This window comes from Palaemon carinicauda, chromosome 21 (genome assembly GCF_036898095.1).
Source record: "Palaemon carinicauda isolate YSFRI2023 chromosome 21, ASM3689809v2, whole genome shotgun sequence".
In the NCBI taxonomy this organism is placed as follows: Eukaryota; Metazoa; Arthropoda; class Malacostraca; order Decapoda; family Palaemonidae; genus Palaemon; species Palaemon carinicauda.
Genome location: NC_090745.1, coordinates 17803222 through 17815968, shown reverse-complemented (window position 1 = coordinate 17815968; position 12747 = coordinate 17803222). Strand labels below are relative to the sequence as shown.

Genomic DNA, 12747 nt, shown 5'->3' with positions numbered 1-12747 from the left:
GAAAAATACAATTTCCAGTACAGTAATTAAAATTTGCGATTTCTTCAGACACAAATATAAAACCCTTGTTCTTTAAATAGTTAATCACAGACACAAATATAAAACCCTTGTTCTTTAAATAGTTAATCACAGATACGAGGGGGGAAACCCTACCTAATCTGACCTAGAGAAACCTTTATGACTAGCCCATTCTCTCAGCATCTATTCTCAGTTCTACAGTATACAAGGGAGGTGAGAACCAGATGTAGTTCCGCACAAGCTACCCTTGATAAGGGGGAATCCTTGGGTTTTTGGAAGGCTAAATGAAACTAACAGGGTTCATCTGAATAGGCCTAACCTTCTCACTCTTTCCAAGGAGAAGATCGTGTTTCATGTACCATACACCACTATTTCTCCGTAGTCTCAGATGGTATACTGCTTCTTGCTTGGGTGAAGGACCATGCGTCATTGATAGGAGGAGAGAAAGGGGGGAAGTAAAGTATGTACAGTATTTGCCATTTACATGCTTTCACACTTTGTTCAGATTCAGATGCATCTGACCCAGGACCTAAATCACTTGTTGTGCTGCTACAACCAGCCCCTAGGAGGTGTCCAAAGACCTGTATGTAACTTATCGATAGTAGTGCGCTGTGAAGGTCGACTGTCTCTTACATACTCCTGTCTTCAGCCCTTGTCATACAAAGAATTTTCCCTGAAGACCATAGTTGTCTCCACCACTCATACTTTGTGAGCCTTAATAGCAGCTGGGTTGCATTACCCCTGCTCTCGTATGTCCTCCTGATCATATTCCATAGCCAAAAAGAGATGGTGATTCTACAGACCTTCTTTACCCAACTTATGGCAACAAACAAGTTCTGAATAGCTGGTCAGCAGTTTACAGTCTATTTCAGGTACTTCTTGATGGTCGTGATGGGAGAGAGATCTTCTGGCTCGTCTAGAACTGCCGGGTTCTGAGTCTTTGCTACGAATTTCGGCTCAAACTTGAATGTCATCTCTTTCCCTCGCACCACGTGCGAGACCTGGTAGGAGATATCGTGGATCTCACCAACTTTCTTAAACGATGCCAGTGCCAGGAGAAAAACTGCCTTGACGATTAGGTCCCTGTCGAAAGAGGTTCAAATGGGGCCTTTTTGAGGGATCCTAAGACCTTCCTGCTGTCATATTCCAGAAGATATACCTGGGTAGACACAATGACTCAAAACTCCTAATGAGTATAGAGATCTCCCTGGAGGTTCCCATGTCAAGACCTTTGAGTCAGAAGGTCTGGCCTAATACTGCCTGGTAGTCCTTTACTGCAGCCACTGACAACTGTTTGAGTAATCAGAGGAAAACCAGGAAGTCAGCTATCACACACAAAAGCTGAGATATGAGAGATGTCCTTCCTCCAATACTAAGTACAGAAAACTGCAAATTTTTCTTGGTAGAGCTGTGAAGGATTTTCTGAGCTATGCCGACATCTCTCTCGCAGCCCTGTTCGAAAACCTGTTCTTTCCAAGGAAGAAATGGATGGTCTCCACCCATAGAGAAACAGGGATGATAGTGCGATGTGGTATCTTAGCATGTGGGGCTGGCCTCACCTGGTAGTTCTCAAGGATCTTCCACATGGAAGGGGACTAGGACTGGGTACCACTTCATGCAGGGCCACCTTGGTGTAAGGGCTTCAACAGGGAAAAATAGCCCAATGAAGAAAGGAAATAAATAAACTACAAAAGAAGTGATAAACAAAAATATTTTAAGAACAGTAACAACTTTACAATAGATCTTTCACACATAAACTATTAACTTTTGGGAAAAAAAGAAGAAAGAAATGAGAAAATGGTATGCCCGAGTGTACCCTCAAGCAAGAGAACTCTACCCCAAGATAGTGCAAGACCATGGTACACAGGCTATGGCACTATCCAAGACTAAAGAACAATGATTTGATTTTGGAGAGTCCTCCTCCTAGAAGGGACGCTTAACATAGCTAAAGCATCTCTTCTACCCTTGCAAGAAGAAATTAGCCACAACAATTACAGTGCAGTAGTTAACTCCTTAAGCGAAGAATTGTTTAGAGTATCAAGTGATTTTGGGTATATGCGAACAGGGAGAATGTAGAAAGAATATGCCAGACTATTCGGTGTATGCGCAGGCAAAGGAAAAATGAACAGTAACTAGAGAGAGGGATCCAATGCAGTACTGTCCGGCCAAACAAAGGACCAAATAACTCTCTAGCAGTAGTATCTCAAATGGGTGGCTGGTGTCCTGGCCAACATACTACCAACAACCTACTAACCAGAGGTTTGGTGTGACTAGGACCCTGTTAAGGACTCTTCTTATCAGGCAAAACGGAGGGAAGGCGTACAAAGCCATCCTGTTCCAGAGGTGCTGAAACAAGTCCTCGATGAGCCCCACTAGACCCGGGATTGGTGAGCAATAAAATGGAAGTTTATGGTTTAGGCTGGTCAATGGTTGGGAAACTCCATAAAATTATAACTGTCTTTGCCAATTGAGGATGAAAAGACCACTCTTGACCAAACCACTCGCCCTCTCGGGCTCGGTTTGTTCGGTATTTTTTCTGCATTTGTTTACCTGACAAGGAAATGATACAAGTGAATTTATTTCGAGGAACATTGCATACTGGAACAAGTAAGACTTTTTCCGTCTGCTGAGACAATCTTGTAGTTTATTCTGTTTAGGTCCAGGAGGCTGAACTCCACACGGTAATAACTTGTTCTGTTTCCCAAGAATGAACTTTGTTCTCAGGCCTACCACATTGTCCAAGGCCCACATGTATGCCTTTGCTGCCAGGTCAAACAGTGGATAGGATGCTATCCTATCTGTTTGTGGACATATGTGACGACTGCAGTGTTATTACTGATTAACGTGACTGAGTAGCCTCAAAGATGAGAGGTGAAGGCCTCTAGGACTTGAAGGGCTGCCATCAACTCCAGCTTGTTGACATGCAGCTTTTCCCTCCTTCTATAATCATACATCGTGCATGTTGGTCCTCAGATGTGTGCTCCATCCCTCCTTAGGGGTATGCTCAAACAGGATCATCTCCGGAGGGGGAATTCTAAGGGGGTGCCTTTTTGGGAGTTTTCCTCAGATGTTTAATGTTCACTACTATGCTAGGGCTGTCCTGCTCTCTTGATCAATCATTATCAGTTTGTGTGACAAGTCCCTCACTCCTGATTATTGGGTTTTTAGGCATCATTGCAATGTTATCTGATGTAGCCACTCGTGGGGGGACCTATCCCATAGAGATGAGAGGTGCCCAAGAAGCCCTTGGCACTTCTTGGCTGGAAGGGCTGGGAGCTTGAGGGATAGCTTTTACCATCTTGTGTTACCTTGCTGTCTAAGAAGAATACCTTCACTCCCACCAAATCCAACCTCACACCTAGATACACCATTGGGGAGCAGTTGTGACTGCTCTGAATTCAGGATGATTTATAGTAAAGTCGCAGCAAAACGCAGAAGTTCGTTCCTTTGACAAACCAAGGCTTCCCTTGAGTAAGGAGTAGCCAGTTGTCTAAGTAATGCAGGAGTCTTATTGCCTAACATCAAGGAGAAAACACTTGGGAGAACCTGCGTAGCTGTCAAGAGTTCGAAGTACAGGGTCCAGAAGAATGCCTTCCTTAAGTTGAACCACAGATACTTCCAGCTAAGGGGATCTTATGGCTCAAAGTCCAGTGACAGCATAAAGTCCCCCTTAACTCCTTTACTACGAGGCAGCGGATCCCTACCAGTAGCAGCATACGAGATTTGTCACCACCATATACACATGCACAATTTATTATAACCTACATTTCCATGTTTATTTGTTTTACTACTGATTACAGATTAAATTTTTCTTAAATTTTCTTCTTTTTTAATGTATTTTACTCTATATAACATAAAAGCATGGTTTTTTCATGTACTTTTTCTTTGAATACATCTCTATTCATCATGAATTGATCATAAAAAAATTTTTTAGAAATTTATTTTGTTATATTATTTTATTCTAAATACTTTGGCATGTAAGATGGATGCAATCTGAGTTTCTTAGGTTAACCAGATTGGCTGTGTGATTAATCGTACTCTTCTAAAGAATAAGCACAAGAGAAAGGAGTATAAAGTCTCTCCGTCATTGCGCGCATAGTCACCATGAGTACTTATGCCAACCATTCTTCAATTGTTATACGGGGCCAGAATAGCGAGCCAGGCCAGGCTACTCTCGCACTCTCCCAGGAAGGGCACAGAACAAGGGGCCTGAGAGATAGAGAGGGAACGACAGCACTCCTCACCCTGACGCACAGGATTTGTCTTCTCCTGAAAGAGAAGGAGAGCAAGTCTCCCACTGTCCTTCTCCTCCTCCCATTAGGAAGGAGAGCACTCCATGCAGTAGGTGAGTTTGGACCTAGGCACTTTGTGAAGGCACAATAGAGAGCACCCCCATGCAAGACGGAACAGCGGATAGAAGAGGGTCTCAATACCTCCTCCACACACATTGAAGGAAAAATCTACTAATGGGAGGTGCTGTGTGGTCTCCAAGCCCCTTCCTCTTTCCTAGCCTTCTCTAAGGGAGTGGGTCAATGGATTGTCACTCTGAGTTGGAAACTAGCAGCTGAGCACAGGTAGCATTGTCTCCAGCAGTAGTAATGGCTTCTGGTGATGACATGTCACCAATAACCCGACCATTACAGTATTGGAGGTGTTGTGACTGGTTCAATAGCACCCAAACTTGCAAGACTCCCCTATACTGTACACACTGAGCTCGTGCTTTGCACATTGATATACTGACCTTACAGCAGGGGAGACAATATTTCTTTGGTAATTGTGTTGTATTGGCTTCCTGTTCTAGCCTTTTACAGGAAAGTCCTTGGAGACAACACAGCAACACCCCAAAATTAAGTTTTCCCTTCGTAAAAACCACTTCATTAAATAAAGCTTGTAATTCACCGAATCTGCTGGTCACAGACAAACATAAATAGAAACATAGCTTTCATAGTCATCTTTTTCGTGATAATTTATTGTGTGGTCTTGATGATGAGCTTCTTGATCATTTCATAACCAATTCAAGATTCCAGCACAACTTATGCTAAACAGAAGGCTATGAAGCTGTTACTTCTAAATAGCTTAGAATTCTTAGGTAAGATTCATGGAAGTAGTTGAAAAAAAAAAAAACACAAACCTTAACAGTAATTTATCCAATAAGCTTTTTTTTTTTTTAAACTAAATCATTACTGTATTGTACAAGCAAAATATGGGGACAAGATTTCTCATGGCCATTCAAACTCAAGAGGGAGGAATTCTCACTTTTTTTCTATCTTGATTTTTTATCTTTAGTGTCAAGTTCACAACACAATTTAAAAAAACAAACAATAAAATGGCTTTATTCTTATTGCTCTTAATGAAAGGAGCAGCAAACATTGATTTAGAAAAAAAAAAAAATTAAGCATATTCAAATGCTGGTTCATGGGAGAAGTTTAGTGGTGTAATTAACCTTCTTCCTACTGAAAAGGATGCCTAGCTCATAATTAACAAAAGATGCTTCAGAATTTACCTCTAAGTATGCTTACGGGCTACTATTGGTTTAATATTAGTGGGTAATTATAAATGCTGGCGATAAACATAGGAAGGGGAGCAGTAAAAAAAAGTACTGGATGCAATGTTCAATACAGTACATTGGTTTACTGGAAAACTTCATTTCCCAATTTCTATGAACTACAAAGAAAATGGATTAGTCTTTCAGCTGAACTGTTTAAAATATATATGTAAAATACGCATTGTAAAGAAATACATTCAAACTGCATTAATATTTAGAATCAAGCAAGAGTTACAAAGAATTCCTATATACATCTCAAACTAATTTAGGCAATACTTAGTAATGAGAGAGAGAGAGAGAGAAGGGTTAAGGGACTCATTTTTTTTTTTTATTTGATTATTGTAACTGCTTCAGTGCCCTTACCCTTCAAACAATTCCATCGACTCTTACCATAACATCACACCTAAAATGAAACAAAACACTGGTATTCTACCAACTATAATGAGAATGATAAAACAATTAAAATCCTAACTTTCAACTCTAGTAAAAAAAATCAGTTTACTATTTTATCAATTCTTCAACTTTTATATATCAATTAGAGTTCTTGTTACAACCATCTACAACTGTTTACTTCTACATCACAAAGTATCAACAGAATTCTACAGGCCTCTGTAAACAGCAAATCAATATATATAACAGGGTTAATGCATCCAACAATTTTCTGAACATTCTCTTCTACTCATATTAAATGGAAATTATTTATCAAAATGAATATTTTTCATTACAAGAGTCCAATTACTATGAAAAAAAGGGCATTTCATCACCTTAAGGAACTACATCATTGAATCAACTTGAAATTCTTCAGTGCTGAGAAAAGAAAAATAACTACAGTACCTGCCGTCTGTATCGCTGTCTGTCTTTTTGTATTTCTTTGTCGATTTGTTGTGACCTTGCATGCTGTTCAATCTGAAAAGGTAAAACATTTAAAATAAGATATTCATACATTTCATTCATGCAGAATCCCCTCAACACATACTGTCTTTCAACAATCCTTTTAAGGTGTGCAGTCAAGAACTCCCCAATCTAGGAAATAACTACATTATTGTAAATATGACAAATTTGAAAGTAATTTGTATTTTTCCCAACATTGCAAACTTGGAGTTATTTATTAGGGATTATCTTTCAGCACAGCTGGAAGACTAGCCATTAAAACATTTAAGTGAAGTGGCAACTACCCAACCTGCTATTTAGTGGGGATTGCCAGCTACCCCACTCACTCACAAACCAGTGTATTCGAGCCACATTTGATTGTAGGCAGGACTTACTATGGGGGAGAGGTGATGGCGGGACAATTTGTATAAAAAGCTCCAGGTTTGTATCATTAGGAAAAATGCAAATTACTTTCAAATTTGTCATTTGTTTCGACACTACTACAAACCATACGCTATTCATTAGGTATGACTCACCCATTAGGAGGGTGGAAGTCCAACCACCGGCTTGGCCACTGACCGGGGGTCTTCCCGTACAGGCTTGACCTGTAACCGAGAGAAACCCTGACACCTCGCTAAAACTTTGTGCAACGCACAAATAGCGGCTTGAGCAGCCTGCGAATATGTGACAAGCAATGTGACCGTCTAGGTAAGACATTTCCGAGATACAGTAGGAATGTTGACATCAAACATAGACATTTCCCAACACCCACCTTGCGGGGAGTATCAGGGACGTAGACAAGTATTAAATTTATACTAGGGTACACAAGGGAAAGGGTTATTACTTTCAGATAGGTCAGGCCAGTGTAGAGAACTCATGGTGCTGTTCTCCAAGAGTGGGGAAGATGAAAAAAAGAGCCAGTCATTCTCAAACATTTATCCCAGACTAATTCTGGGTAACCTATGCCCTTGACCATCTGCTACTTGTCCATCAAGGAGCCTGAGGCATACTAAATCACTTGTGCAGTCACCACAGGATCAATGGAGAAAGTCTCCATTCTCCTGTTGGTCATGTCTTGCAAGTAGTGGGCAGTGAAAGTCGTTTGACGCTTCCACATGCATCACGGAGTAGTTGCGTTTGAATGCCAGGGACGTACTTATGACCCTGACGTCATGAGCTCTAGGTTGCAGAGCAGCAGGAGGGTCAGGATTCACTACATGGTCAATGACCCTGCGAAAGCTAAAATGGTGTTCTTTGTGACCCATCTCTTGACATTCCCCATACAGCTGACGAAGAGCGCCGACACTTTGGGGCGAGCTGCAGCAGTGTGTTGAGGGTAATACAGGTACCTCAACCTCCGCACTGGGCAAAGTAACAGTTGATCTGGATCATCTGTTACAGAACAAAGACTCCCAATCCAAAGGAGCACGAATCTATTATTCACTACTCTCGGATTTTGAGTCTTGGCGATAAACTCAAAGATGAAGCCGAGTGTTACCTTCCCGATCCCCTAGAATGGGCGATGTCGTAAGATAGACCATGAAGTTCACCAACTCTCTTTGCCAAAGCCAATGCGAGTAGAAATACCATCTTCAAAGTGAGGAAGTGATCTGTTGCCTGGCGTAATGGTTCATAGGGAGCACCCTCAGAGACTGTAGGACGCGAAACACATTCCAAGGATGAGGTCTAACTACTGACAACGTGCAAGTTAGCTCATAACTATCTATGAGGAGAGAAACTCCAACAAAGAGGAAAGATCAATTCCCTTCTGTCTGAAGGCAAGACTTAAGGCTGAGCAGAAGCCTTTCACCGCCGAGACCGAAAGAAGCTTTCCCTCCCGAAGGTATACAAGATACCCCTTCCACGACACCAACCACGGAAGACAGTCCACTCAGCCTGGTAGACTGATACCAAGGTTCTTCGTAAGTATCCAGACAGCCTTCTCGCAACATGTTACGAAAAGCCTCTCTGTGAGAAGAGATGCTGGATAGTCTCCAGGCGGGACGATGATGAGAAGCTACAGCACTGTGGTAGATGTTCATGTGTGGTTGTCCGAGTAGATCTTGTTGTGGAAGAAATTCTCGCAGGAGTTTTGTCAGGAGCAGCAGAAGTTGGATAATCCCAGAAAGTCAGGACTTTGTTGGCTATCAGATAATTCAAAAGACCATTAGTAGCCCACTACTGTATATGAGTTGCTCTGCTCAGATTGTCTGCAAGCAGATTCCCTTGCCTGGAATGAAGCAAGCTGATAGGGACAGCAAATTTTCTTCTTTCCTTCTTAACATCTCGACTGCTAGATGGCATAGGGGCTGCAAAAAGGTATGGCCTTGTTTGTTTACGTAAGCCCTTACTGTGGTGTTATCACTCATCAGCACCACAGAGCAACCTGCCAGGAACTGCTGGAAGATTAGAAAGGGTGCCCTCATCTCTATGAGATTTATGTGCTAGTACCTTTCGGACTGGGACCATGGCCCTAAGGCCGTGTGGTGCAGAATGTGGGGCTCCCACCCTTCATTTGATGCATCTGTGTAGAGCATCAATTCCGAAGGAGGGACGAGAAGGTCTGTCCTTCTGCAGAGGTTCTTGTCTATCACCCACCACTGTAGATCTGTTAGCTGCTCTAGTCCCATGGGGACCAATCTATCCAGAGATCCGGTGTGCTGACTCCACCTGAATTTCAGCCACCACTGAAGAAATCAAATCCTGAGGTGGCCGTTGGGTACTAGTAATTAGACAGACCAGGGATGCTAGGTAACCCAAGAAAGGGGCTTGCTACCTCCCACTGCCTGTGTACTCTTTTGTCTGATAGAAATACTTTCTGAATTTTAGTGTCTATAATCATACCCAAGTATACCAGTTCTGAGAGGGGAGCAAGGATGACTTCTCAAGGCTTATCACGATCCCAAGATCCTGACAAAACTCGAGGAGTCTGTCTCAGTGCTGAAGAAGGATCACCATCAAGTCTGCTAGAATCAGCCAATCATTGAGGTATCTTGGCGGACGAATGCCGATCTTGTGAGCGCAAGATGAAACTAGGGCGAACACCCTCGTGAATACCTGGGGTGCTGTGGAAATACCAAAGCACAGTACCTTGAACTAGATTGCCTGTTCTGTATGATCCGGAGATAATTCCTTGAAGATGGATGGACTAGGACCTGGAAGTATGCGTCCTTGAGATACAGCGTGCAAAAGAAGTCCTGAGGTCTTATCGCTTGTGCGACCGTGTCTGCTGTCTCCACCCTGAATGAAGTCTGAAAAACAAACCTGTTCAGAGCTGAGAGATCAATGACTACGTCTCCAGCCTCTAGACACCTTTTTCACGAGAAAAAGTCAACTGAAGAAGCCTGGAGAGCCGTCAAGGACCTCTTGGAGAGCGCCCTTCTACAACATGGTCGGGACTTTGGGCCAAAGGGCCAGCTCCTTTGCAGATCCCTTTGCGTAAGAGCTCATTGGAACTGGATCCTGAGTCAATGGAGGGAGAGATTGAATGAACGGGATGTGATACCCTAAATGAATCACGGAGGTTGTCCAAAGATCGGTCCTGTGCTGCAGCTACCTCTGCCAGTGGCATTGCAGGCATCCCCCCACCATTGATTGTGAGTGGACAAGATGATGTGCAATTGATCACTCACATGTGTAACAGTGCTCTCTTAAGGGCGTATTATGACTAGTACTGTAGAGGTATAGCATTAATAAGAACACGAACTGGTGAGGTGGAGCTATCGCAAGAGGGCATAAACCGTTAAACAATTAGAAATCATGAGCAGAGCTTATGTGATGTCATTACTAAAGATGATCATGAACTGCTGCAGAGAAAATAAAGTTATGTGAAATCTTACTGTCTCTTTCGCCATCCTCGGTGAAAATTTGGACACCACTGTTTCTACCATGGGGAGCGAAATGGTAAGAGTGACTTACGACTTATAAAACTCCTATCAATTGGTCTTCCAGGAATAATCGTCCAAAAGGGGAAAACTAAGGGCAGCAGCTCATTTCTCTTCTGACCAGCAGTGTGTAAAAAGTCAGCTGACTAAGTGCCTGAGGCTGAGGGAAGTATGTGGGTCACGCCACACGAACGAGGTCTTTTGGTCCCCTTAGGAGGATGATTCCAATATTTCAGTGATCGCTCTGGTATCACTCCTTGCTCCTCCCTGTTTTCGGATGGCGTATGATCATGACACCTTTGTGGTAGATTTAGTGTCCTACCCGGCGTTGAAGCGGATTCGATTCTATCCTGTATGTGTAGGGGGATAAGGAGGAGCCACCGGGGTTGAGAAACTGACTTTGGACCAATTAGTTGAGGGAGGACATGGAGAAAGAGGTAGGAGCCAAGAGACTCGCCAACTCTTTATTATCCAGAACATATTTTTGTAACTTCTTTAAGTCCTCCTCAGATAAGAGCTTTACTCCATCCAAAAGAGAACTACACTTCCCAGGCCACAACTATTATCTTTAACAAATGATCATTCTTTCCTTGGATATCTTATTGTTGAACTCAAGTTATGAACAGCCACTCATACAGAAATACTTCTATATTCCCAGCTTCACTGTTATTGGTCTCCTATGTGAATGATAATGTTTCGTAAATGTGTAGGAACAAACCTAGATTAGGATAGGTTAAGCTATGACAAACCCAGACCAAATTAAATCCTGTCTATACAGGCCGCTGATCAAATTCGGAGGCACCTTTGTAACAATCTAGGTAATTTATAGCATACTAGGTGAGGTCAAGACGGGTCTAGAGGAGTAAAAGGCTGCCATCAGGTGAGAACCCTGCACATTGGGTTAGGCTAAAACACTGCCCTGTAATTTTTATCTTATACTTGCATACATGGAATGGTTAGGTTATGCTGCATCCTTATAAGCATCCTTGCTATATTCAGAAGCATTATAAATATTTTGGGTAACATTACTACTAAATTGTCATGCACAATATATTTCTGTTAAGTATAACAGAATATTGTGATTTACACATTTCTTACCTTCTGACAAGTACATTATGACGAATAATTAAATTACGATCACTTTGTTTTATGCTTGTCAATAGACAAATCAGTGGTACGCGTTTTTTTTTTTTTTAAATCACGACACTACCAGTGGTTACGTATCTTTTATCTTTAAATAAAAGAAACATCGTTTTACAATTACAAAAGATGTACTCTCTATTCTGTTGTTAGAAGATACAATATTATGGTAAATATTTTCAATACATCTATCAAAATAATTGAAAAATATTCAAGCATATTCCTTATCTTCACCATCAACAAAGACTTTATTCTTAAATTGCTCAAGTACAGTATTAGCAGAGAAACCTTCTTTTCCCCAATACTAAACTTCATCCATTTTCTTTATCAACCTACAGTATTTTATTCGTTGAATTTTTCTCATTATTTCATAATTTATTCAGTATTTTATTTTCTCGGCTATTTCCAATTTGTCATTAGGTAAATTATGCTAGCTAAGCTATGATTGGTCAATGTCTATAGAATTTAGTATGAAACACACTATATTAGTTTAAAGAAAAAAATTATACATTCAATTGTACTAACCTAGAGATAATACATTTTGTTGTTTGCATTACAGGCTAGCCTCTTCATAATTCTTTCCTCATATGAGCTAATATGCCTTAAAATATCATTAGGTAACAAACTTCTAAGGAGGTCATCACTCTAAAATGGAAGTTATTTATCAGAACTCAAATACCGGTAATATGACAAATTCGAAGATAATTTGTATTTTTCCTAACCATACAAACCTTAGCTATTTACATTGGGTTTACCTTTAAGCGCAGCTGAAATGACGAGCTAATAGTTTTAACGAGGGTTAATTACCTCCGCGCTAGTTAGCGGGGGGTAGGGGAAGGGTAGCTTGCTACCCCTCCCCCCCCACACACCGGTGACTTGCTTCACTTCACTTAGAGGTAGGACTTGACTTGGGGGTCAGGGATGGCGGGCACATGTGTGTAAATAGCTAAGGTTTGTATGGTTAGGAAAAATACAAATTATCTTCGAATTTGTCATTTGTTCCGTAACCAAAATACAAACCACGCTATTTACATTGGGTGACTTACCCCTTAGGAAGGGTGGAAAGTCCCCAGCCTTACTGACTTCGGCTTGCCCGGGGGCTCGATCCCTCAGTGAGCAGCACTAGAGAAAGGGAGCCCCTGTACCTCACAAGTTCCTAGCATCGCTAGGAACGTGTGGCCTACATAAGCAGTGTGTCGAGGAAAGTGTGACTCGTCCTATGAAGTTGACCTTGAGACCTTCAGATAGGAATTCTAGGATAGGACGTTCCCAATACCACCTCGTCAGGGT

At 41.8% G+C, this 12747-nt stretch overlaps 1 protein-coding gene across 2 annotated transcripts in view; it reads right to left on the bottom strand.

Annotated features, from left to right (window-relative positions):
* The window catches only part of cta (Guanine nucleotide-binding protein subunit alpha cta), a 63938-nt gene that overhangs the window by 36378 nt on the left and 14813 nt on the right, over nucleotides 1-12747 (bottom strand). The window contains exons 1-2 of one of the 2 annotated variants that reach the window (XM_068344845.1): nucleotides 11983-12081; nucleotides 6398-6469 (exon numbers count right to left, since the gene is read on the bottom strand). Coding sequence is in view for 1 of the 2 variants with exons in the window: in XM_068344844.1 (XP_068200945.1) it covers nucleotides 6398-6469 (72 nt within the window). In the remaining variant the exon portion in view is untranslated. Of the gene's footprint in view, nucleotides 1-6397; nucleotides 6470-11982; nucleotides 12082-12747 lie in introns of those variants that run through there. The other variant, XM_068344844.1, reaches the window with a different exon arrangement.